This window comes from Argiope bruennichi, chromosome 7, assembly GCF_947563725.1.
Source record: "Argiope bruennichi chromosome 7, qqArgBrue1.1, whole genome shotgun sequence".
NCBI classification, from domain to species: Eukaryota; Metazoa; Arthropoda; class Arachnida; order Araneae; family Araneidae; genus Argiope; species Argiope bruennichi.
In genome coordinates, this window is record NC_079157.1 from 57,958,714 (window position 1) to 57,983,757 (window position 25,044).

The window sequence follows — 25,044 nt, forward strand, 5'->3', positions numbered from 1 at the left end:
AACCGCGGTCAGATGACGAGGACGACACCTGAGCTGGCACCCCCCCCCCCCTCTCCACGCCACACCTCACCAGCGGGAGGACGTTTGGCATGACGGATTTAACGTGCAACAGACCCCCTTACATGACGGCTCTTGGGTGGAATCGGGTCTCGAACCTGAAACCCTACGGCTCACAAGCCGAGACCATACCACCAGGCCACCGCGGCCCACAGAAGAAACGATATATATAGTTTCCGAAGAAATGAAAATGCTTTGACAAGTCCTAGTTTTCATAAATAACGAAAACAAGTAAAAAAAGAATCAGCTCTGTAGTTAGAAGTAAAACGGAAATAAATCTCCACAACTTGCATTTCTTGCATATTGTCAGGAAATGCTTTGTGTGGCATTGGATAGTAGTTACGGAATGTTACCTAGGCATGAATTAAATATTTATATTGACTCTATCGTGCGGTCGTTGGCAAATGTTTTGGGATTAATCTCTGGCATGCGGTTGAGATTATCCGAAAAGTGGATTTGAGCTCTGGACACATTCTTCTTAATTGATTAAAACAAAAATTTCACTCAATACTACACTTATTTTCACAAAATTACATACCAAATTTGCTATATTTAAGTCGCTATATTTTTGAGTTATCGCGTTTACATATTTCTGAAAGTACAGACGGACATGTGGCGAACCCCTTGTTGGATTTGGCTCAAACTTTGATAGTTATCTACTCTATAGATGTTAAATCTGTGTACTGAATTTTATGTATCTAGCTCTCTTCGTTTTGTAGTTATCATGCTAACTTGTATTCGTAAAGTCAGACAATTTCAAGTATTTAGCTCTCTTCGTTTTGTAGTTATCATGCTAACTTGTATTCGAAAAGTCAGACAGACAAACAGATTTACTCTAAACGAATGTTATTTGATCGGAATCTACAAGTTTGGTGTGAAGACCGTATACCAAATTTCATCCATCTAGCTAAAAGTGTTTTTGTGTTATCTTTATCACAGACAGACATTTGCGGAAAATGTGCTTTCGAATTCAGAGAGGTATGAAACATGGAGATTCATTAAAATGTTGAGTTCGAATTTTTTGACGATTGCAATATTTTCTCTAAATTTTGTATAGGAGAAAGTCAAAATTCAAATTGAAACATTTTTTAAAACAGTCATTCTTGAAGCCGGAGCGAGAAAATATATCGTATTGCTTCAAAATTTAACAAAACTTATCAAATGAAGAATTTTATTCAATAAACAAGCTTAACAATTTTTTTTAAAGTTTAAATAAAAGCAAAGAATTTTTTCTTTTCTTTTACTACAATTTTAGCAGCTGCAGAATAATATGATTCAACGATTCCAAAAAGCATTATCATTTTGAATTTCATTATAATAAAAATCTTTGTTATTAACTGTGTCCAAAACTAATTTTTCAGAAATTATTTTTCTAAAATTTTATTCAACCAAACAAAATTATTTTTTATTCAAAAGCTATTAATTTTTTAACCTTTAAAACGGCGTTAATATAATTTTTATGCGATAATATGCTTTGATGTTATGATGAAAACACATTAAAATTCTATTTTTTTAAAATTAAACTTCGAATTAAAAGTTTGAGAATTCCGTTCTTAATGTGCCTCTAATGCCTAAAAAATAACTTCCCAAATTTCATGCTCCTAACTTCAATGCTTAATGCTGGGCATTGCTTAGGACAAAACTTTATACATAAAGAGAGATTTTATTGGGAAAAAATGTCTATAAAATTTATAAATAGAAAAAAAATAATATGATTGAATCTGATATATGATTGTTAAATCATTGATTTTTATAAATATACTATTCTTCAATGAATTTATCAATTTCAACATTTACATTACAAGACTGTGTAGTTTATCTGGAACTTTCTTCTCCAGTTAAAGCAATTTCATTACCAGAATTACTTCATAGACAAGAAAACACGGCTACTTTTGATTTCTAGAAATTTAGCTTTTCTTCTTTTTTCTTTTCTATACTTGTGATTTCTACAAATTTAGTTTTTTTTCTGCTAATTTTCTTTTTTGATACCCAGGTGTATAATTCCTTGCCATGCACAAACAATATTAAAAATTTTATATTATGAATTATCAAAATACTACATGCAATCTACCCTAGTAGGTGAAGTAAACAACCATAAATCTACTTACCTTATGTTTATATTATGTTGCACACTTGCACTACATTGATATATATCTATGAATTTCATATATTTCCAAAACTGCTGACTTTCCAGTAAAATCCTTAATCTTTTCTTTCCGTTAAGCAATTATTGTTCAGAATATCATTTTAGATCCTGATCATATTGGACCCCCCCCCCCTCTATCATCCACCATACCCTCCAGATGGCTGACCCTGTTTATTTAGGGCAAATCATACAAAGCAAAACAATCTTGGGTTGCACATAGCTGTTGTTTTTTCCCCTCTTTGCATCAGACAGTGATATGAATGCAATTCATTATCAGACACTAACTTATCGCTAAATTACATTTAGATTTTAGAAAAAGATAAAATGATATTTTAAATTTTATTAAGTGATTGTTTGGAAAATCTTAGTCTTAATGAGTGAGTTTTTAGTGAAATAATATTGTCTTTATTCACAATTCTTCTCATATTTCTGCTGTATCCGATTATCATTAAAGGTCTTCATGGAACTATTTTTTTATTTTCTAAAATTTTAAATTAAATATGGAATATAACAGAATAGCAAATTTTGCTGAAAACACATTTCCTTCAAATTTATTAATCCTTATCAAGCATTTTTGAATTATAATCCAAGACATTTAACTCGGTGCAACTGCAAATTTTGCAGATTTACCAATTGTGTCAACTGGAATTAAATATCAATATTAAATTTCTTTTGATGTATGCTTATACAGGAGAAATCAACTAATGTTACTACACAGTAAAAGTTTTGTTGCTGTCAATGGATGATGATTATTCAAAAAAAAAAAAAAAAAGTTTACTTAAAATTGAGTACAGCAAAAATAATACTATTATCCATTTATATATAAATTAGAATATAAGCAAATTAATAGCTGTTAATTGTTTTAATTAACAGTTCATGTTTCTTAAATGTTATGTTTAATGGTTAAGCTCTAATAAGCCATTAAACATAGAAAATCATAAAAAATTATATTTACATTTTTTTAATTATATAAAATTTAAATTAGTATCACCTATTTGCAAATGGCAGCAAAAATATCAAGCAATTATTTATGTGAAATATGAAAAATTATAATTCTTGCTTAAGTATAAATTAATAATATTACAATTTAACATTAATCAGAAATGTTATATACATTATTCTTTAGTATTTAGCAATTTAAAATCTTGAAGAATTCTTTAATTTAAAAATAGCACTGACTAGGAAAGTAAAAATCTGCAAATGAAAATTAAAAAACAGTATCCATGCTAAAAATAAAGAACATATATTTTACAAAAAGTATCAACATTATATGAAATAATATTACCTTAAATGATGGTTCCTGTTTCAGTATATCAAGCAAAACCTGTAATTAAAAATAAAAACAATTAGAACCAACATATTGTAAACATAATTCCAGAAATTAAAAATAGTGCAAAAAAAATTAATAATGTGTCACAACTTATATATTCATTTATCTATAAGAAAGAAACCAATGGGAGTGAGTGGGCACTTCAAAACCTTCTCACATACTCTCTAATAAACTTGTTATGCCAGAGAACAGCTTATATGGCATTGGCATAAAATAGTTACAAAAAATTAACTTTTGAGATGAATTTTGCATTTTTACAGAACCAATTGCATCATTCTTCGTGAATTATTCTGCAATTAATCCCTGGCATGCATTAATAATATCCAAAAATCAAAATTGTGTTTTAGACGCACTTTGCACAATTAAAACAAAAATTTTGACATAAAATTGCACTTGCAGTCACAAAATCCCATACCAAATTTCATATATTTAAATCACTGTGTTTTTTAATTTTTGCATTTATTTGTTTCTGAAAGTACAAACCGACAGACAATCAACCTGTACTTGGATTTGGTTCAAAATGCAGAATTCTACACTGCAGATATTAAATATGTGTACTGAATTTTAACTATCTACCTCTCTTCATTTGGTAATTAACTTATATTCGAACAGCCAAACTTCCAATGAACAGATTTTACACAAAATCTGCAAATTTGGTGTAAAGATTGTATACCAAATTTCAACCATCTACCTCAAAGCGTTTATGAGTCATCTTTGTCACAGACAGACGAGAATTTCCAAAAATGTGCTTTTCGAGGCTCGGGAAGGTCTAAAATGTGCAAATTTGTCAAAATTTCGAATTTGAATCTTTTGATGATGAATATTGTATATGTACTTTGTATACAAGAAAGTGAGAAAATGAAAGGAAAAACACTATAAGAAATTGTCTTACTTTATGAGCAGGTGATAGCATAATGTACAAAAGCGTATCATGTGAACATATATCATCATTAAACTCATCAAATAATATTTATTTTTTAAATGTATGCCTAAGTTACAAGATGTGTTGCTATTTTGTTAGCCAGTAGCATTATTACCAAATTCCAAACAAATGTATCTTAAAAAGTGGGAATTTGCACCTTTTAACGATTTTCTTAATATTTTAATTAGAATTATAATTAAAAATTAAGCTGAATTTTGGTGCTGAATTTGGTTACACAACAATTACCAAAAATATTCATGCATTCAATAAATAAACATATGTAAGAACACAACTTCAATGCTTGACAATTTGATGGTATCGTGAACATGAAATTATATCTAAACAATTTAAATTTAATTTAATTTAATCAATATCTTTGGTGAACCAGCTGGCTGCCATAGGTGACTAGTAAATAATAGGTGATATTTCTATGCCATGTATATTACTGTTTTATACTGTTCTTAGACATTTACAAGAGTTTCATCATATATATATGTAAAGATTATTCGAATCCTGTCAGCTAAATAATATGTAACATTATTTTGGTTGAAGCAGAATGCAGGTTTGACATGCAGTGAAGAGACTTTGTAGTTTTAATTTTGTTTTATTCTATTCCGAGTGGCAGGCATGATTTTTTACAAGAAGGTGCAGTGCGACACAAAAGCAAAAGTAAGAAAGAGCTAAAAGGGACAAACAAATGATCACTAGTCTTATATAACATAGGATTTCTGGCCAGGCGCCAATTCAATACACGTGGTGACCTTTGACACCTTTTCAAGGGCAACCGAAGATATCACGTTCTCTTGATATGTAGTACTGATGGCACATTATTTTTACAGAGGAATTAATTAAACCACCGAAAGTGGAATTGGATCACGAAATAAGAGAATATTTTAGAATGAAGTTACAATGGGCTAAATTAAGATAAAATCTTGGAAATTAATTTGGATTAAATTAAGAGTTTAAAATATCGTTATATATGTTTAATAAATATATAATGCCTAATAATTTACTGAATTAAAAAAATCAATGTAAAATTCTTATTAGAAATGAGAAACAATAATACACTTACACTGAAGTTAGCTGAGAAGATTTTTTGACAGAAGAGTTTTTCGCAATCTGTTCCTTGAAGACCCAAGAACTACGATAAAAAAAAAAGCCTTAATAAATTTCTATGCATAAAAGTAAAAATAATTGGCATTTGTGGATATTTATAACCCTAGTTTATAGGGGATATTCAGATTACAGCAAAATTGTCAGACACCATTATATATAATATAACCATCTTGACATTTTTTCTAATATGCTTGGTGATAAAACCTGAGGGCTGTAAATAACCACAAATTTCAAACAGTTCTAACTAATGATTTAAACAATAATATTTTATCAAAAGACCATTGATCTCTTTGGTCACATTGGTTAAAACATATAGTAGAGTTCTGCTTGAATTTATGAAGTCTAATTACTTCATTATGATGAATTACTTTTCTAAGTATAAAGTGGATAACTAATATTCACTAAGTATATCTGCTGCATTCAATCACTCTAGTTCTTTCCTTTTTTCAACATAAAATTAGAAATAATTTAAATATACACACAAAACTTATAGTGAAGAGTGTTGATTAATCCATAAATATTATTGTCATAATCTGATCCCATGTAAGGGTTTGGAAGCAATCACTACATTTTATTATCAAAAATATAACTTTATTCCACAACTAACAACATTGTGTGATTTGTCCCTGCAGAAGAGTACACTTGTACTCTTCTGCTATCTCTGAAAGGTGGGAATGCTGAGTCATGCTGCACCTCAATACCATTGCATTATTACCGGAGATGAATCACATGCCACAATTTTCTATACACTCTCCGAGAGAATTAGAATGATTGCTATAATAGTTGGAATTTGCATATAATTGTGCTTAAATAAAGCAATAGCTTGTATTTACAATTTTAAACAAAAGCAAAATAAATGTATAAGTATTTTACCTTAATAAGAATTGAAAAGATTTATGGTTATTAACATTACAGAATATAATTGAACATATTGTATTTCCAATGTTACTGATGAATGCTTGATTTGACATGCTATAGCAACATAATTGCACAATTTCCATGATACCTTACATACTGATGCAATCTTGCTTAATATTGCACAACTTTGTAAATAGCTTCGTATTCAATACTCCAGTGCCCAGTGTTCTCTGTGTCTTCCCTGCACTTTCTCTGTGCACACATGTAATATAAGATTAAATGTGCAAACAGCGCTCATGTAAATTATAATGGAATAACAATACTCTATAGTTACACTGAATGGAAACAAGTAAGGAAAGGAAGCAACAATTTAATATTACTCGAAAAAATAGTATATGAAAAGAATATTGATATTTATATACAGAAAAACAATTTCTCTTTATTTATTGCCTAGAATTCAGTTAGACAAAATTTACATACAAATTAAACAAAATTCAGGACTTGATGAAGAAAAAAAAATACAAAATAGCATTTTACTATCATGATATAAACAATTTAGTTACTACTTAGCAAAAACCATTATAAGGAAGATTATTTCTCTATTTTTACCTATTTATTTTTGCCACTCCTGCAGATTTTCCAGACATCAGTTATTTTTATTATTATTATTATTATTTGCAAAGTTTGCTGAACTCCTTTTCTTTCCCCACAACTTTTTTCTGCTCTTCTTCTATGACCCTTTATTTTTGCAATGTTCAGAAATTGAAAGAACCAAGAAACTTAAAATTTCCAGCACTTTCCCGATCTTTATGAAAATTTCCAAATTTATTTTATTTTCCAATTGTTTTTTAGAGGATTTTTAAATTCCCTATATTTTCCTGATTCTCCTAGTGCCATAGCAACTTTGCCAAACTCAGATCTAGCCCCCCCCCCCAAATTAGAACTACATATTTGCAGTCAGTAAAGTAAATAGTTCTATCGGCATAAAACACTACTTTCTATTTTCTTTAAGATGCTACAGAACACAATTATTAGACAATGACTAATATCCACAAATATATTAACTTACAAATCTTAAAATATTATTAGCAAAGTTTGAGAAAGAATAAATAATAAAAATAACTTACAGTGTTACCAATAATTCGTAGTGATGACTGATACTTTCTTCTAGTACTGCAAAATGTAAAAAATATTCATCAGAACATATAACATTTTCAAAGTTTCAAAATACTCAAATTAAGAATATAAAAGGAATTTGGTTGGAAAATCTATTGAATCCACTTGAAATGTTGAAAGATTTATTAACCAGTGGTTCACATCAGCCAAAAAATTATCACACACATATAAACTTAGCTTCTGCTTCCCTTGCAACATTAATGATTAAATATTTTGTCTGTGTCTGTTTTTGCCCCAATTAGAGAAATAATTAATTATGTGTCCTGAGAAGTTTTAAATTACAGATTTATCTAAATAATTTTGATTTTTAAACATCTTAGAATTATATATTTCTGCTTTGTAATATTCATATTATACATCTACTCTCGGAGAATTTTAATTTTAGAAATAGATTTCAGCAATTAATAAAAATTTCAGTGAGCAGTACATGAAATTTGAAATAACAGAAAGCATAAATTAATTAGCCTAATGCATGACTATATAGCAAATTAAGTTAACTAAGAATGCATAATAATCCCAAAAGAATCAAATATGATTCTTGTGGGATAGGTAAGTGAGGAAAGCAAACCGTGTAACCAACAATAAATTACACAGCATATAATCATTACTTTTGCTTATTTAGAATTTTTTTGCTTTTTGTTATTTAGAAAAATATAGAAAATATTAAATACTAGTTTATAACCACAAATCATATATTCTTAGCTTTAACAACATTAAGTAGATTGTGAATGGCAGCATTATAAAAGAACATTTTTTGAATAAAAATATACTTAGAACAATAATGTTAGAAAAAGGAAAGTGTTTTTAACAGAAAAAAAATAACATTTTGTGAGGTTGTAACTACAATTATTAATTACATATTAATTGCAATTGCTGATGATTGATCAAAGTAAGTATTCATTTACAAATCAAAGACCTTCTTGCAATTTACACGATAATAATAAATTCAAACAATGTTCAAAAGCAGAGTAAAACACTCGTTTATTGCACACACATTTAGGAAATTTCAGGCAGAAACTATGTATAAAATAATAATATTATTAAAAAGAAGAAAAAAAAAGACAACTTACACATTTTCAGGAATGTTAGATTTGTTTGGTATATTAAATATATCCAATGCTTGCACAGAATATTTAAGAAAATCAGAAAACGGTTCTATGGCATCCAAAAGTTCTGTAATATGATAATATTAATGAGAAATCATATTAAGAAAGTGTCACATATCAATAAAATAAAAAAAAACATAAAAATATTTTACATTATATTTTATTTATTTAAATTGTCATAAATAGAACAAGGCTAATTCTTTTATAGATAAAGAAATAACAAAAACATAAAAAATAACAAATATTTTTAATTTTCACTCATTTATGATTCATTAATTTCACAGAAAAGAACAAAAACCATATAACCTATATGTAGTTAAAAAAAAAAAAAAATTTCCAATTGAGCAGATTTCTTATGAACTTGATCTAATAATAAAGATGAATGAATGTGTATTTGTATTTTAATGAATGTGTATTTGTGTTAGCGCTTTAAAGCCCAGTTTCACCTACAAATAACAAAGAACACATATACTTTGAAAAATGGGAATAGGCACATTGGAGAGATTTTTTTTTATTTTAATAAAAAATTTAATTAATGAAAAATTAGATTAAATTTTGGCATTTTTTGACAATTACTTTAAAAACTATTGCACAAAAATAAATTTTGCACCGTTCCAAAATTTAAGAAAATAAAGGGCAATATAATAACTTACACATTTTTCCTGAATTTCAGTAATTTTATTTTATTTATTGCCTAATTATCAACAATACAGTACATTGTTTACTCCTTGTGAACATGACATCATGATTTATACATTAATCACTTGATTAATCATCACATCGCGTATGAGCATGTACTTAAGTCCTATGTATTTCGGTGAATTCAGTGAATTACTTAAGTAATTCCATGAGTTAATTTTTCGTAAATTTATTTATAACTATTCATACATTTATTTATTCTTTAGCTGTTTTGCTTAAGTTTTCTAGTTAAAGCTCAAGGATTCAAAATTAAAGAAAAAGATGATGTTTAGCTTAATTGGATAATAACACTGCTGTGAATATTCTGAATTTTGTAATGGGGGAGAGGGGCAGTCAGGTTTTTGTTTTTCTGAAATTTAAGGAATAGGAACCAAGGAAGCGAACCAACTTTCTGAAAGCTTCCTATTTTCATTGCGAAACAGAGCTAACTGGAATGGAATCATGACCCAATTGGATGAATCCGCAATTTAGACAAGAGGAATGCGAGCTTACCCAGCGAGAAAACCATGGATTAGCAACTATTTACTGTGATGTTGATGAACAATATAGGACACTAATATATAGTGTCTAAAGCCTGGACTTTATTGATGGATCAGATCAAGCCGATATCAAGTGTTTCAGTAAGGTGACTGCTAGATGAATTTTTCTCAATAAAGTTTAATCCGGAAATGGCCAGCATTTCAATTTTCACAACAAAAATAACTAGGCAATCTCGTGCTTGCTCATTAGCTGCAATTCGGGAATTTCATGAAAAAAGAAAAACAGCCGCTAAAAATGAAATTGGACTGATCTATAAAGAAAAATATGTGAGCAAGTAGAAAAAGGGTGAGTTTCCGCGATTGCATAATTATGAATGGTGCAGTTTCGTTTGTGGAACTAATAGCTATGACATTTTATTTTTGTAAAGTTTAGTGATTAGCGTGTCTTTTAGATGTGTGAAAAAAATATGAAAGACACTTCAAATTTTTGATTTTTATGTAAATTTTCTTTTGTTGTTTAGATGATTTTTAAATTTCCTGTACCTTTCTGGTCCTCTTGGTGCCATGGCAACAATGATACAAAATGAAAACTGTTAAGTTATTTTACCTCAATTAACCCTCCAGTTGTGTATCCTGCGACTTCCGCAGGTTGGCAATTAGTCCATTTTCTGTTGCATCCTGCGTATTATGCAGTTTAGAGTGTTTATTTTTATTATATTATTATTCTGTAACATATAGTATCACTTCACTTTCTTGGAAAAATATTTGAACTTATTTGCAAACATCGCATCTAAATAATGATTTTAAAGAATTACGCAGCCAGAGGGTAAATAAAACTGATTTCTTTTAAAATATTTTCTTTCAAGAAACTCTGACAAGCAACTTTCGCTAAAGTTTTAAAACAAAATATCACACTTCTTAATCAATATTCAATCAAATTCTTAATTCGTTTTGCCATAGATACAAGACAATGTTTTAAAAAGTAATAAAGCTTTTAGCATTTTTAGCTAGCTTTTAGGAAATGCATTAAAACCACATTTTTTTTTTCTTTCTGAATTTAAAAATTAAAGATCACCATGAAATTGGTAGATATTTAAAATAAAGATATTTAAAATTACCTTGGTTAGTTGATTGAAATCTTTTAGAAACTGCATATGCACCATCCAGAATAGCTATGATTAAATCCTTGCAGTCTTCAATAATGAAGGTATTTTTGGATTCATCAAAGGTTTTCTAAAAAATGGAAAGAAAGAAAGTCTCAGATTAATGACTCCAATAACAAACTCAAATCCACTGACTGATTTACGACACAAACATAAGGAGTACTTGTATATTACTGTACATTTCAGTATCCCGAGACCGCGATTTTTCGACTATTCTATCTCATTAAAGGTTGAGACATGGGATAATGAGGCACATTTCTCGAATTCTTCGTCCTTCTCGACCCTTGATTTCCACCTTTTTCATTCAATTTTTTATATAAGTGTCGTGTTGTTTCTGTTCATATTATTTTAATTCAAAATTGCACTATTAATTACTAATATGGCTACTTCAAGTGACAAAAATATACATTTTAAAATACTGTTTTTGAGTAAAATAAATCATTAATAATAATATTTAAAAAATATTAAAATACATGTATATAAAATAATATTTTTATTTTTAAAGACACTCCATATGTACAGCAATTCCTTAAATGAAAGTAGTCGATTATTTACTGTCGTTAATCTCAAAATATTGTCAAAAAGTTCAATGACATATAGAAAACAATATAATTTAACATTTAAAAAAATTCATTATTATTTTGTAAAAAAGTTAAATACCAAATTTTAAGAAAATGAATCTTTCATTTATTCGTCATAATTTAATGTTTATGTCTCTTACAATAAATACAAATTCCTCCGAAATATTTTATTGTCAATTAGCATGTTTTTCTGACAGTATTACGATTTGTTTGCAGTGTTTATGCCTCATAAGTCTGCGAGTAACCCGAGTTTACTTTACTGTTAAATATAAACATCTCCTTTCACCTTTCCTCTCACCCCTATTTTGACGGATTAAACCATCCTAACCCCTGCACAAAAATGCTGAGGATTTTAGAATCCATTGGGAAACAATAACTGCTTTGCGGTTGACAAATTTTAGGTTTAACCTCATATGATTGGCGAACATAATCATTATGTTAATTCCTTTTTGGAGATTAAACACTGGCATGTGCTTAATACACAAGTACCAATACATGTGATAAATAATTTAAATAACCATAAACAAAATAATAAAATTTATACCTTATTAGTTAACTTTTTAAAATTGGAAATAAAAACTGATGATGGATTCGGTAGATGGCGATGACTGAAAGAAAACTCAGGGTCGCAATAATCTTCACGGTCAAAAAAAGTTTTACATTCCTTGAGTCTAAAAATGTATTAAAGTGATACATTATATTGAAACCAATATTTTCTTTTATCAGATAAATTCATTACATCATTTTTTTACATTCAAATAAAATAATTAACTCACTTTCTCTGAATAAAGGGCAAATCGAGTTTTACAAATGAATTCAAACGCACATTGAAAGCTTGGAGAATTTCTATCAATTCCATCTAAAACATTCAATACAAATTATTTTAAGAAAAATGCATAAATACTCTCCTTCACTAAGATTAAGAAGGAAAAAAAAACAGTATACAATATAAAATATAATTCAAGATGTAGAAGTTCAAATAATTAATAAAATTATGTATTTAATTTTGTTAATTATTTGAACTTAAGGAATGCATAAGACTTGGTAATGCAAACCATAATTTATAAATTTAAAATAAAATTTTAAACAGTATAAAATTATGCATAAAAGATTTATTGAATCCTAACGCAACCAATAGTCTTGATGAACCAGTAGGTCACCAAAGTAACCGGAGAGATGGAGTTTGGTAGCAGTCAAATCAAGAGAATAGTTCAGTGAATTCTCTTTCTGGAATGTTGATGTTCAGAATTTGTTGTGTATACTTCATGCTATAGCAATTGCTTAAAAATAATTTGCTATTTGTACGTTATTGATTTCTGCAAGCATTGTTTTGTGTGCACTTCGCCATTGTTGTTTTACCAGTATTTCATGTAGAATCAAGTTGCATTATTCATTACTGAGCCTATTGGGCATTTTATTATACATCCACTCGATTGGATTTTTCTTATCAAGTAACTAATACAATCTACGTCAGCTATATCTTAAGATTGATCAATTGAGTGTCTATTAGAGGAAGATAGTAGGAACCTGGCGGAGCTACATTATACATAGATTAGAAATTGTTACAGGATTATTAATCTAGAAATTCATCTGCTCCAGTTTATTAATGTTCCATGAAAAGACACACATAGAAAATGGTATACAAATGAACATTTTAAATAATGGATTATTCGGTAAAATTTTTCACTTTCCAGTTGATACCTATCTACTTGCTTTCTAAGCCATGCAACTCACTAGCTAATTCAGCAATCTGAATTTGATACTTATGTAATACAACAGATTCAATCACCAAATTACTATGATATACCAACGGAGTAGTTACATTATGCATCTTTATACATAATGCACCAATTGTGTTGGCTGGAAAACAAATTATTGAAGAAAAAAAGAAAAGGAAAGGAAATTATGGAGCTTGGCAATCTTGATGTAATCTTAAGGTAGCCAAATAAGCCAAGCGCAGAAGTGCGGTGAGGAAGTTGCACTATGATACTTAAATACCCTAAATTTCTCTAATACAAGTCTGTGTGACTTATCACTAGATTTTTTGGATAGGCTTCATCACTTTATTCAATCAAGAGGAAATGAAAGTTTATTTCTAAGAAATGAGCAAATAATAGCCCAATATTGAAAAAAAGTGTTCCAACTATTTAAATGTTTGAAATATACAATACTTTTTTACATATGAAATCATATATATATATATATATGTGGTGCCAGGTACCTCACTTCCCGCCATTGAGCAATGCCTTTGGTGGAGGAAACGAGAATTACTGGCAGTTGACGCAAAAATGCAATGATGAAAAGACGAACTATTACAAACTGCATATGACGCCAAGAAGGATGCAATGTGAATACAAAATATTATGATGTGCTCTTTAAAAGATGAAATATTACGAGGTGTTGTTTAAAAGACGAATCATTACGACATATTATTTAAAAAACAAACTTTTATGTTAGCTCTGAACTTGATTATCGTAGTCAAGATTTGTAAATTTGTTATCATCAATTTGTCCATCAACATAACTACATTACCATTCATTAAATTCTCAAATATCAACTAACTCGAACTTGTTATTGCTTGGCCATCACATCTCCACATTATATATACTTATTTTGCTATTTTTATATTAGGTAAGAAAGCATTTTAGTTGAAAATCATTGATGTTTGAACATTTGTGAATAAGAACACACTTTCCTTGTTAGATATGATATGACATTTAAAAATTAATAATGAAGAAGTACTAGAAACATGATATTTAAAAGTTTCTCATAAAATCCTTATTAATATCTACAGCCTAAAATAAGTTCTGGAAATATACAATGAGAGTATATTCATTTGAAATAGATGCATAATTTATTTTATATACAATTCAGTTCAGTTAGACTGAAGAACACAGTATGATTATCAAACTTGAGTTCTGTAACTGTAACATTTAATAGTTGGCTCAAGTTTTGTGAACTTTATAATACTTTCTTCTAATCCTAAGATTTTCTAGAAAGGTGTGCTTTAGTTCTATGCAACTATTAAAAGACGTGCAAATTTAGTGTGGTACTTCAGTATATAAAACACTTATTTTGGTTGAACTCACTAATGCCTTTTTATATCGTCAACAGATACCAAGGCACCAACAGCAAAAAATAAAATAACTACTACAGTAAACACAGCAAAAGAATTAATTTGATTATAATATAAATAAATTTTATCTTTACCAGAAAGTTCACCCGTTTTTAATTTTCATAGGTTGCATTTAATTTGCTTACCAAATCATAAACTTTAGCTGCTGTCTTCTTTTTTTGCCACTAGTGATGTGACATTCATTGGCGATATGAAGAAATACCTACTAGTGGATTGCAATTAAAATTAAAATTTATTTTAACAACTTCTCAAACAGTAAGTAATGATTTATGTCTATCTAATTATTGAACATTTGGTTTTTGTATATTAAAAGCATGCCATTGGAGAGCTTTGGGCTGAGATTGCATGTTATTGGCAAATTTAAACTTAACTGTATGTCATTGACAAACATAGTCAACAGCCTAGCATGATATTTTGAGCAATAAATCACTAGTTACAATAAACATGACATGTCTGGCATTCTGTTAATACATAAGTGTTAAACTTTAATTATATAAGCTAGTGCTAGAGATATAAACCTTTTAATTTAAAGAAAACAAGTTGTTTAAAAAAATTTCATATCATCTTACCGGAAAGATATCCACTTCCAGGCGTGTTGTAAACTTCAGCAAGACCAAACATATTGAACTGTGAATCGTTATTGGAATAGTTGAATCATACAAAACCGGTAAAAAATAGTTTGTAAATTTTATTATTGTTTCTCGGCCAAATGATTGGTACTTGGCGTCAAAAAGGTCCAACAGCAAAGCATAAAAACATGCTCTATAAAAAGAGTAACAAATTGAATTAAAAAGTACATCTTCTCACAAATTTTTTCCAACATCCAAGTCCATCAGGGCTTGGGAGAAAAAAAAGGGGTTTTTTTTCCAAGCCCTGATGGACTGTTGAAAAAACTGAAGAGAACAAAATGAATTAATTGATGGAAGGACTTAGCAAAGTTGAGTGTATTTAGGGTTCAGGAAATGAAATCTAAGAATTTATAAAACATCTTTATAATCAACTAAAATGAACTTGACAGGCATTAACTTTGGTTTCTACAAAAGACATAAAAATATATCTCTTTGATATATTTTTGTAAACATAGGTTTAAAATGTGATAACAAGGATTGACAATAAAAATATAAGACACACGTCTTAAGTACATGTTCATGTCTGGCGCTGTAACCAAAGGCTCAGCATATAAATTATGATGGCATGCATACTAGGAAGAGAAACAATTTTTATAATGATAAATTTTTATTTCCAACATCTATTGCCAAAAATTATGCATAAACGGTTAATTTTTGAGCATAATCTATATAAAATTCAGGTACTTGCCATATTGAAGGATTAGGTTTTTGGTCCTATTTTTAAAGAATGTTGCTGCCAGTGTTAGGGCTTAGCATTTTTTTTCTTTTTTTAAAACTAATTAATATTTTTTAAAGAAAGACTTTGGAGCAAAAATGCCAAAACACGCACCCATCAAAGTCGCAATTTTAACACATTGGTCAGCAAGTAATTTGTTTTCAATTCCAGCATCCCCCAATTCTTTCAAGCAACTAGATAAACTAATTGAACAGAATCTTCTATTGTGATAGTTTTGCATCCCTTTCCTTTTCTATGGAAAATGCAGCTTAGCATCATAGGAATTTAATCTCCTAGAATTGAAAAACTAACTAAAATGCTAAAATAATTTCAAATTAGTAAGGAGCTTCAAAAGAATGTTAAATCTCACTGCATATAAATAACTGGTGGTAATGCTTTTCGAAGAGGGAAAGGAACCTAGTTCAATGACATGATAAATGCCTGAATCTTCATAGTAATTAAGTTAAAAAAAATAACCAAGAATGTACGGTTATCAACAAAAAAAGGAGTATGACATATCTGTAACTTTGTTATTTGATATCACATTTTCACAATATTGATATCGATGGAAATGGATTAAAGGGGCATGTTTGTAGAGACAGATAAACTGATTAACTAAGTAAATTAATGTTATCTCAAAATTTTTCCATTATAGATATCCATATTATTTAATACTTTGAATCAACAAATTTTTTTTATGTATATGTATCATATTTCATCCTAAAATTCGAAGTAGTTCTAGAGTTATATATTTAATATTATTTGCTGAAAACTCCACCCACAAAAAGCCAACCAATCAGGGACCATATATTAAGCAAGTCTCGACTTGTTAATAAAAAAAAAAATTACGAAGGAATTTCGGAGAAGCAAGCAATACCACTCAGATTTATCCTTAACATAATTTTGTTTGTATATTTTTCCATATATAAATACTTTTCTTTTTATTTACATATTGAAAAATTTTCTTTACTTTTAAAATCAACTCATAATATAATCTTTGTTAGTTGATACTGTCCTAAGAAATTAAGATACGTTTTAATTTTTGACAAACGAAATACGTTGTTTAACTCTCTACCCCTACCCTCCTCCAAAAAAAGTTGATGATTGAGGAAATGCAAATATCGTAAAGACATGTTTTAAACCACTGTAATTACAGGAGTTAATTTATTTTTAATGACTTTTATTTTCAAGTAGAAACAACTGTAATTCGGATAGAAGTTTTATTAAGTTTATTACCATAAAAACGTCTGAGTGATGGACATTCTCTTTGTTATGCAAGAACTGATGCAATCAAGACAAATAAATACAAACAAATTGAGTCAAGAACATTATTATGCCGCAATATCTTATATATAGAAGTCCAAAAACAATGTTTTTTCATAAATGCAACTGCAAAGAGATTATTTTATAACTGAGATTATTTTAAAAATAATATCCACCTAATGAAAGAAGTTTATGAATTAGTGATCCACATTAAACCATTAAGTATATAAATAATAGATGTTATTTCCTTAATTTAATGTAATTTATTCAATGGTAGGAAATAGGACTGATTTCCTTGAATCTTAATTTTTCATTTACTTTCAAACGATAACTGATGATAAAGAGCAAAAATTAATTAAACATTTCAACAGCAAATCTCTTCTTCAATCTACTTTTGTATACATTGAATAAAAAACAAATGTTCACTTTTTAAAAAAAAAGAAGCAGAATTCATATTAAATAAAAATTGTCTGAATTGAAAATAAATTTAATATTAACTAACTGCAACATTATGATGGCCATTAAAGGTCATGTTTCTTGAAACGAAGATCTGTAAATACAAATAAACTTAATATATGGTCCCTAAAAAAGTGGGTGTTGCAAATCGACTGTGGAAATGTTTCAATTTTTGTGAATAATTAGAAATATTCACTGACTATAGAGAACAAACATTCACTACTGAGCACATTTTCTTGGATTCTGGTATTTTAGCATGTCAGCTTTGTTCTCATTAAAAATTTAAACTTTTTACCCACATTAAACTTTAAAAATTCATAAAAAAATATTAAATATTTATAATTTATGCATTTATTTCAAATCTTTATGAAACATGAGAGTTTACTTTAGGCGAGTGAAATTTTTTTTACAGAAATATATATCACTGAAAATTTATAATAGTCATTAAAAGAGTTATTTTTCAGAACCCTATGGCTCTCAAAATTATCATCAGAACTCCATAAAATTTTACTGAGAGGTTAATTTGATTACAAGAAATCGATTGAGTAAAAAAATAACAGCCGTAACGGGAAAATTTCAAGACAGTAGTTAATTAACCATGTTAATCAACTCGGTTAGCGATTGCTTTTGAGTGATTAATCATGGACATGCAGTCAATGTACAAATATCAATCCATTTATTATACTATTTGTCTATTTTTTTTAAAGAAAATGGTCCTGCAGAACTAGGGAGGAAGGGAAAAAAAATACCTTCATATATAAATACATATATTAAAATCTAACTGAATGAAACTTACCTCACATCATCATCTGGTGGAGGGCCTTGGCTCCAAAGTAAATTATCAATTAAAAAATGTACTTCAAATCCATTATAGGCAGTCTTGACTAGAGGAAAATATTCATAATTAAATCTTTTGAAAGATAATATAGAAATATATTTTGAAAACATATTTCATAAAGACTTAATATTTACAAATAATAAAGCAGAATGAAGATATCTTGGCATTTTACAAAGAATATTTGACTTAGAGCTACCAGATTTGGTATCTATATATAGTTAAAGTAGGATTGTGCACCTCAGAGCATAATTTTAATTAAAACCACTAAGCGCTAAGATGTCATGTTTTGATCTTAATGGTTTATCTACACAATGAAGAGAACAGTTATAAGGCCATTAAATTAATATTGTTTTTATTTTTGATGTTATTGCAAATATTTAATTCATATATTTACAATTTGATGCTCATAAACATTTTTTTTTTTTTAAGGAACCATGCACATTATTTTATGTACAAAAGATTTAAATGAAATTAAATATAAATAATGTTCCCAGCAAAAGAACTAGTCATTAAAGATGGTTGATATGAAATAAGTTGATTTTGATTGCAAATAACAATACCACATATATTTATATAAACAGCATTAACATTATTTCTACTAATAAATATCAAAAGACACTTTTCAAATTTTGACTAAAAATTATTCCCCACTTTACTCAGTTTTCTATAATTAATGTTTTGACTTTTTGTAAAATAATGTTAAATTAATTTAGTGATATTTTCTTCTAGCTCATCCTGGATATAAAAATGTGCAAATTGTATACCTATTTCTAACAAGAGGCATCTTTTGATACCTTAACAAATTCATAATAGTGTCTAATTTTAGCATTGTAATTAATTTTGCATATAATTATGCATCAACACCATTTTGCAACAGCACATCAATTATAATCAGATTAGCGAATCTCCATTTCAGTTGCAAGAGAAAATATAGGAGTTAATGCATAATTTTGACATTTGTTTGTTTTCCACCATGTTGTATTTCAATGTAGATGGCTGCAGTGAGTAGTTTAAAAAAAAATTGAATAATGCAGTTTGTTCTCCCATTCAAGTAATGAGTTCAAAACATGCGAGTTTTGCTTTCATTCATTAAAAATAAATAAAATTCAAATTAGCATTGCAGATACGTAAGAAGTAAAATTATTCATACTACTGCTAATTATTTTTATTCTTTTTTTAAATGAAAAAACTGAAATAACTTAAACTTATATGTTTATTTCCACTTATAATGTTCAAGGCAGAAGGATTTCTTGCAACAAATAACAATGCTCTAAAACTGATGAAAACTAACAAACTGAAAGATAAAATTCATTGAATGATTATTCCAAACTTCACCAAGAATCCTATAGTAATTATTAAAATTGCTAGTCAAGCAATGATAAATTGGAAAATAATTAGAATGTAAGTAAAGGACAAAAGACTATGAGTTAAAAGTTTCAACAATGCAAAAAATAATGGATAGCAAAAAGACTGAAATTGCTACTAATTGCACAGTTTGGAAAAAGATCAACGTATATTCCTTTCCAAATAAATCAGCTGTTCATACTATTTTTTCATTATGATCACACTGGATACACCAAAAGAAATAGTATAATGAGTTAAACATTGCATTTAACTTACAATTTATCAATAATATTATGGAATATATTATAAAATGTACACAATGGAGGCACAAAGAATTCTACAATCTGTTGTAGATCCTGAGACTAATGCATTTAGACAAATTCCATTAAGGGATGTAATGCAGTTAGACATGCATAATTCTGGAATTCTTTATTAAGCCTTGACATTGACTTCCACCATATTAAGATGATTTTTCGTTTCCATCTTACTCCTATTTTGGTGAAATAAAAGCTTCCAGCACATGCCCAAAAGTGCAAAGGAATTATGTATATGAGAATTAGCAACACAGAAAAAAATTCAAAGATGTCAAAAAACATCTTTTGGTTGAAATAAGTATGCATAAAATCGTGATAAAAATACTGTTAAGCCAAAAGCACAGGAAAAAATTTATAATGAATACCACCACTTATAACAAATTTCTAAAATTAATAAAGGAGTTAGCTGAAACTTAATAAAGAGGGAAAGAAATGCTTCCAATCTAATTTCAAACTACAGTACAATCCCGAGTATCCGGTTTGCGACTATCCAGCCTAGTTTTCTTTTATTGTAATTAAATGAGGAAGGCAAAGCATTACATTGGCAACATTGCCAAGGCATTTGGAGCGGGCATCAGCTATGATCCTCCTATGTGTTGCGTGCAAAATACAAATTGTGAAGTAAAAGAGCAGTGTTCTGCTAGTTGCACATTGTTTTGTCAGTGTGTAATGGACTCAGTTGTTGCCACTGATCCTGATTATAACTGCACAATGCATACAGTATTCGTAAATTATTCTTGGGGTATGCTTACTGATTTTAAGTATAGCACAGTGAAGATTTCAAAATGGGTGATAATTGAAAAAAAAAGTTGTAGTGACTATGCAGAAGAAATTATGCGCTATGTAGCAACAAAACTCTGGTTTAGCAGCAAAAACTGACAACTGCTTCAAAGATTCACCATGCCGCATTCATATTTTCCTTGGCTTGAGATAAACGGAGGGCTTAGTACTCAATAAACAGTGAGAAAATACATATTGTAACAGTGAGTTTTGGCATAAAATTTTTGTCTTCTGGTATTGATAGGCAAAGAAATGAGTTCATAGTACTCTAGCTGATCTGGCTTTTTTGTTTTCCGACCTACTATTCCACCACGTTAGGCTGGATACTCGGGAGTGTACTGCACATTTACAAATATTCATTATCAGACTTATTAGCAAAGAGAGTTTACAACATTATTAAGTAGAGTAGAGGTATCAAAATATCAAAAAAAAAAAAAAATCTGGACAAATTTTCCTTTCAAACTTGAGCTTTCAATGTAATTTGAAAAATTTTCAGAAAATTTAGGAAAATTTAAGAGCAATCCAAATTTTTGAAATATAGAATTTGATAACAGAGAAAGAAATGAACAGGCAATGCAGTTTGTTATCATAAGCATCATTAACTGCATTACCATTTTCTCTTTTTATCATATTTTTAAAATTATGAAAAGCAAAACATGTGCCTTTCTGCATTTTTTATTTATGAAATCTTAAGAATACTAAGAACCATAAAAAGAATCGAATGTCAAGCACAGAAACCAGGAGAGTAAAATTAAAATTATTGATTACATCTTAATCCATAGACAGACTGTCAACAAAAGTGGCTATTCATGAAAAACTTCTAATTTAAGAGAATAATGCATGCATGTGTATTTGCAGTGTCCTTCTAATCAAAAAGAAAAAAAACCTTTTTTTTTAAAGCTTTTGTCTATGTCTAAATTTTTAAAATAAAAGTGTATTTCCAGAATTTTTAACAAGACACTGAAAATACAATAAGCAGTCCAGTACTAAAATTAATTTGGAATCAGTCAAAGCATTGATAAAATTAATTATAATGAATAAACTTTAATATATCTTGAGTCGAGATAAAAATTGAAAAAATGCTATAAAGCTAAATACCATATTTTAATGATGCCATAAAGATAAATATGAATGAATGCATCTGAAGCAGAATTTACTTTATATAATACTAGCCGCCTTTGGCCACCAGCCAGTTCGCCAATCTTAATGCTCATTAAAATTTTAATAATTAAATAATTTATGCAATTCCTACTTTAATAGCTTCGTCATCAAAATATTTTAAAACTTCAAATTTTGATAGTTATAATTCACTCATAATATTATAAAGGCCTTCAGTCATAATGCAATATGTATCTCTCTAATTTTCTGTTAGCTCCCATAGAATTTATCCTTTAAATTAAAGTGACAATGATTAATCTGCAATTATTATAATATTTTTTACTGAAACAAAGCATTTTTTTTATAATATGATTACTGAAAACAGAGTCACTGAGGATTTAAACCTTATGGGTACTAAAGAATATCTTTCTTAATTTATGTAATATCTCAAGAATTTGTCAACAAAATGTTCTCAGATTCATCATGAGCAGATTGATTAATTAACAATGTTTAATTTTAAATGCATCAAGCACTAAGAAAATAAACAGAATTATGTACTTAAAACTATAAGCATATACAAACGATATATAGCTAACATAAATACAATTTAATTACAAAAGCATACAACTGACCTAAAAGTAATTTAAATCAAGTCGGCATCCATTGAAAATAGTTGTCAACATTCAGAACACAATGCGCATGTGTGAATTTTTCTATGCCAGTTGTGGTAACGCAATTCAGATTAGAAATTTTTAATTTCCTTTATTATGTTTTATTTTAATTCAAAAGTACTTTAGAATGAATCATGAAAGATCGATTAATTAACAATGTATAATTTTAAATGCATCAAAAATTAAGAAAATAAACAGAATCATTTGAAATAATCGGCCGAAAAATGTTAAGCCTAACCTCATTAGCGTGGGGAGGGGGAACTGAAGCCTTATTCCTTTGGCGGTGGGGAAATGAAGATTTTTTTGGCGGGAAAGTTAGTTTTTAATTAACAATTAAAATTCTAATTAAAAATTCAAAAAAAGGATCCCAGGTGCACATTCCCGACTTCCCTTCCCCACATTCTCAACATATACCGAATTTGGTAGCTGTAGGTCAAACGGTCTGGCCTGTACAGCACCAACACACACACACACATTGAGCTTTATTAAAAGTATAGATATAGATTGAATTCTAAGACAAACTCTCTGATTCGGTTTTTTAGGCACGCAATACAACAGAAGTACTAATGTAAATCATAGAGAGTAAGTTTTTGCAGATAATACTAGCCATTATTTAGGGACAAAAACCCAATTCATTAGCATAGGTTTTCAGTATAAAACAAGATTTTCATTATTTATTTTAAGCATTTTTTGAAAATTTGAACCACAGCCAGTACACAAAATTTAACTATCCTAAAATACATATTTTTATGACCCAAAATTTAAGAGAAAATAAATCCCCAAAACTGAAATGTCTCCAAATCATTTATTGATTAATCATGCAATGTGAAATCATTGTGCAAGCTCAACTAATTAATGTAGAGTAAATATTTATTTTTCATAAATTACAAGTATATTATTTATAGTTTCCAGGAAATGGTTTGTAAAACTTTAGGATCTGAAATATGAATTTCTGTCAGAATCAAACTGATATAAATGTTCAGTCACTATTATAGCTGGGAAGAGTCTAAAAGCAAAATCTCCTTCACATTTGATTCATTTAATTGTTAGGATTCTTTCATATGAAGACTGCGACTGATAAACATCCATGAATAAGTCAACATACTTATTTGCAGAGGAGCGCTGGAGTAACAAATGGGCAATTTTTTGAGTCCCTCAAAATTATATTTTTGTGTTATTTTCCCAGGGATTTCATTTTATGTTTTTCTTTTGCCTTATAAGGCCCATTCATTCAAATTTATTAAAATAAAAGTTAAGGATAAATTAAATTTAAAAGCAATATCTTTATGATTCTTAGATAAATTCCTTATAAGAAACTATATTGCAATCGTTCTTATGACAAAACTTCAAGAAAATTTTAGCAGATTTTCACCTATCATAGTCCCTATAATTAAAAACCCTCCTTTGTTCAAAATTTTATATAAATACACACATGCATAATATATGTGTGTGTGTGTGTGTGTGTGTGGTGTCCAGAGCATCATCCTGGCAGCACTTGCATCAACAACTTCAGTCATGTAAAAAACGTTTGTCAATGTAAAATGGCCCAGCTGTGCATCAAGTTCTTCATTATATTCGTTATGATATAGAATGTAATCATTGAAGTATGATTCATCTGCTTAGTATTAATCTCAACCAGGCTTTCCCCTAGAGAGATATTTGTGTAATCCATTTAGAGTATATATCTTGTTCACAAGATAACTAAGATAATTTTGTTTGGATTTTAACTGGCTTGGAATATGTTAGAAAAATAAAAATCTACATAGTGGGCCATTAGTTTGTAAATAGGTCATCCAACCCAAGGGAGGTGGAAATTTTCATTTTGCTATAACTTCCCTTAATATTAAAGACATAATATTAAAGAAAATGAAATAAAACTTTTGCTGTTTTTTATTTCCTTAGTTTGAAATTGTTTAAATGCACATAAAGTAAATATTAACAGCTTGAATAAAATCTATTAAATAAAAATAAAAATGATAAAGGTTTAATGGCAACATAATGTAAAAATGATCAGCTTAAAAATTTTCAGAAGCTATCAGCTTTTTTTTTTTTAAGATCTTTATATATTTTGAAAAATGAACATTGATATTCCGGAGCTTTCATTAATTTGTTGAACCTTTGGTTTGATGTCTGCTGCAATACTGAAAGTATACTTATTAAAATTGTT

The 25,044-nt window shown here is 28.5% G+C and overlaps 1 protein-coding gene across 2 annotated transcripts in view; it reads right to left on the minus strand.

Moving 5' to 3' along the window:
- The window catches only part of LOC129976676 (transcription-associated protein 1-like), a 273,583-nt gene that overhangs the window by 206,897 nt on the left and 41,642 nt on the right, over positions 1–25,044 (minus strand). For both annotated transcript variants that reach the window (XM_056090373.1, XM_056090371.1), the window contains exons 11-19: positions 18,629–18,716; positions 15,339–15,531; positions 12,410–12,492; positions 12,178–12,304; positions 11,008–11,122; positions 8,676–8,778; positions 7,557–7,602; positions 5,528–5,596; positions 3,489–3,527 (exon numbers count right to left, since the gene is read on the minus strand). In XM_056090373.1, the coding sequence (XP_055946348.1) occupies positions 3,489–3,527; positions 5,528–5,596; positions 7,557–7,602; positions 8,676–8,778; positions 11,008–11,122; positions 12,178–12,304; positions 12,410–12,492; positions 15,339–15,531; positions 18,629–18,716 (863 nt within the window). The remainder of the gene's footprint in view (positions 1–3,488; positions 3,528–5,527; positions 5,597–7,556; positions 7,603–8,675; positions 8,779–11,007; positions 11,123–12,177; positions 12,305–12,409; positions 12,493–15,338; positions 15,532–18,628; positions 18,717–25,044) is intronic.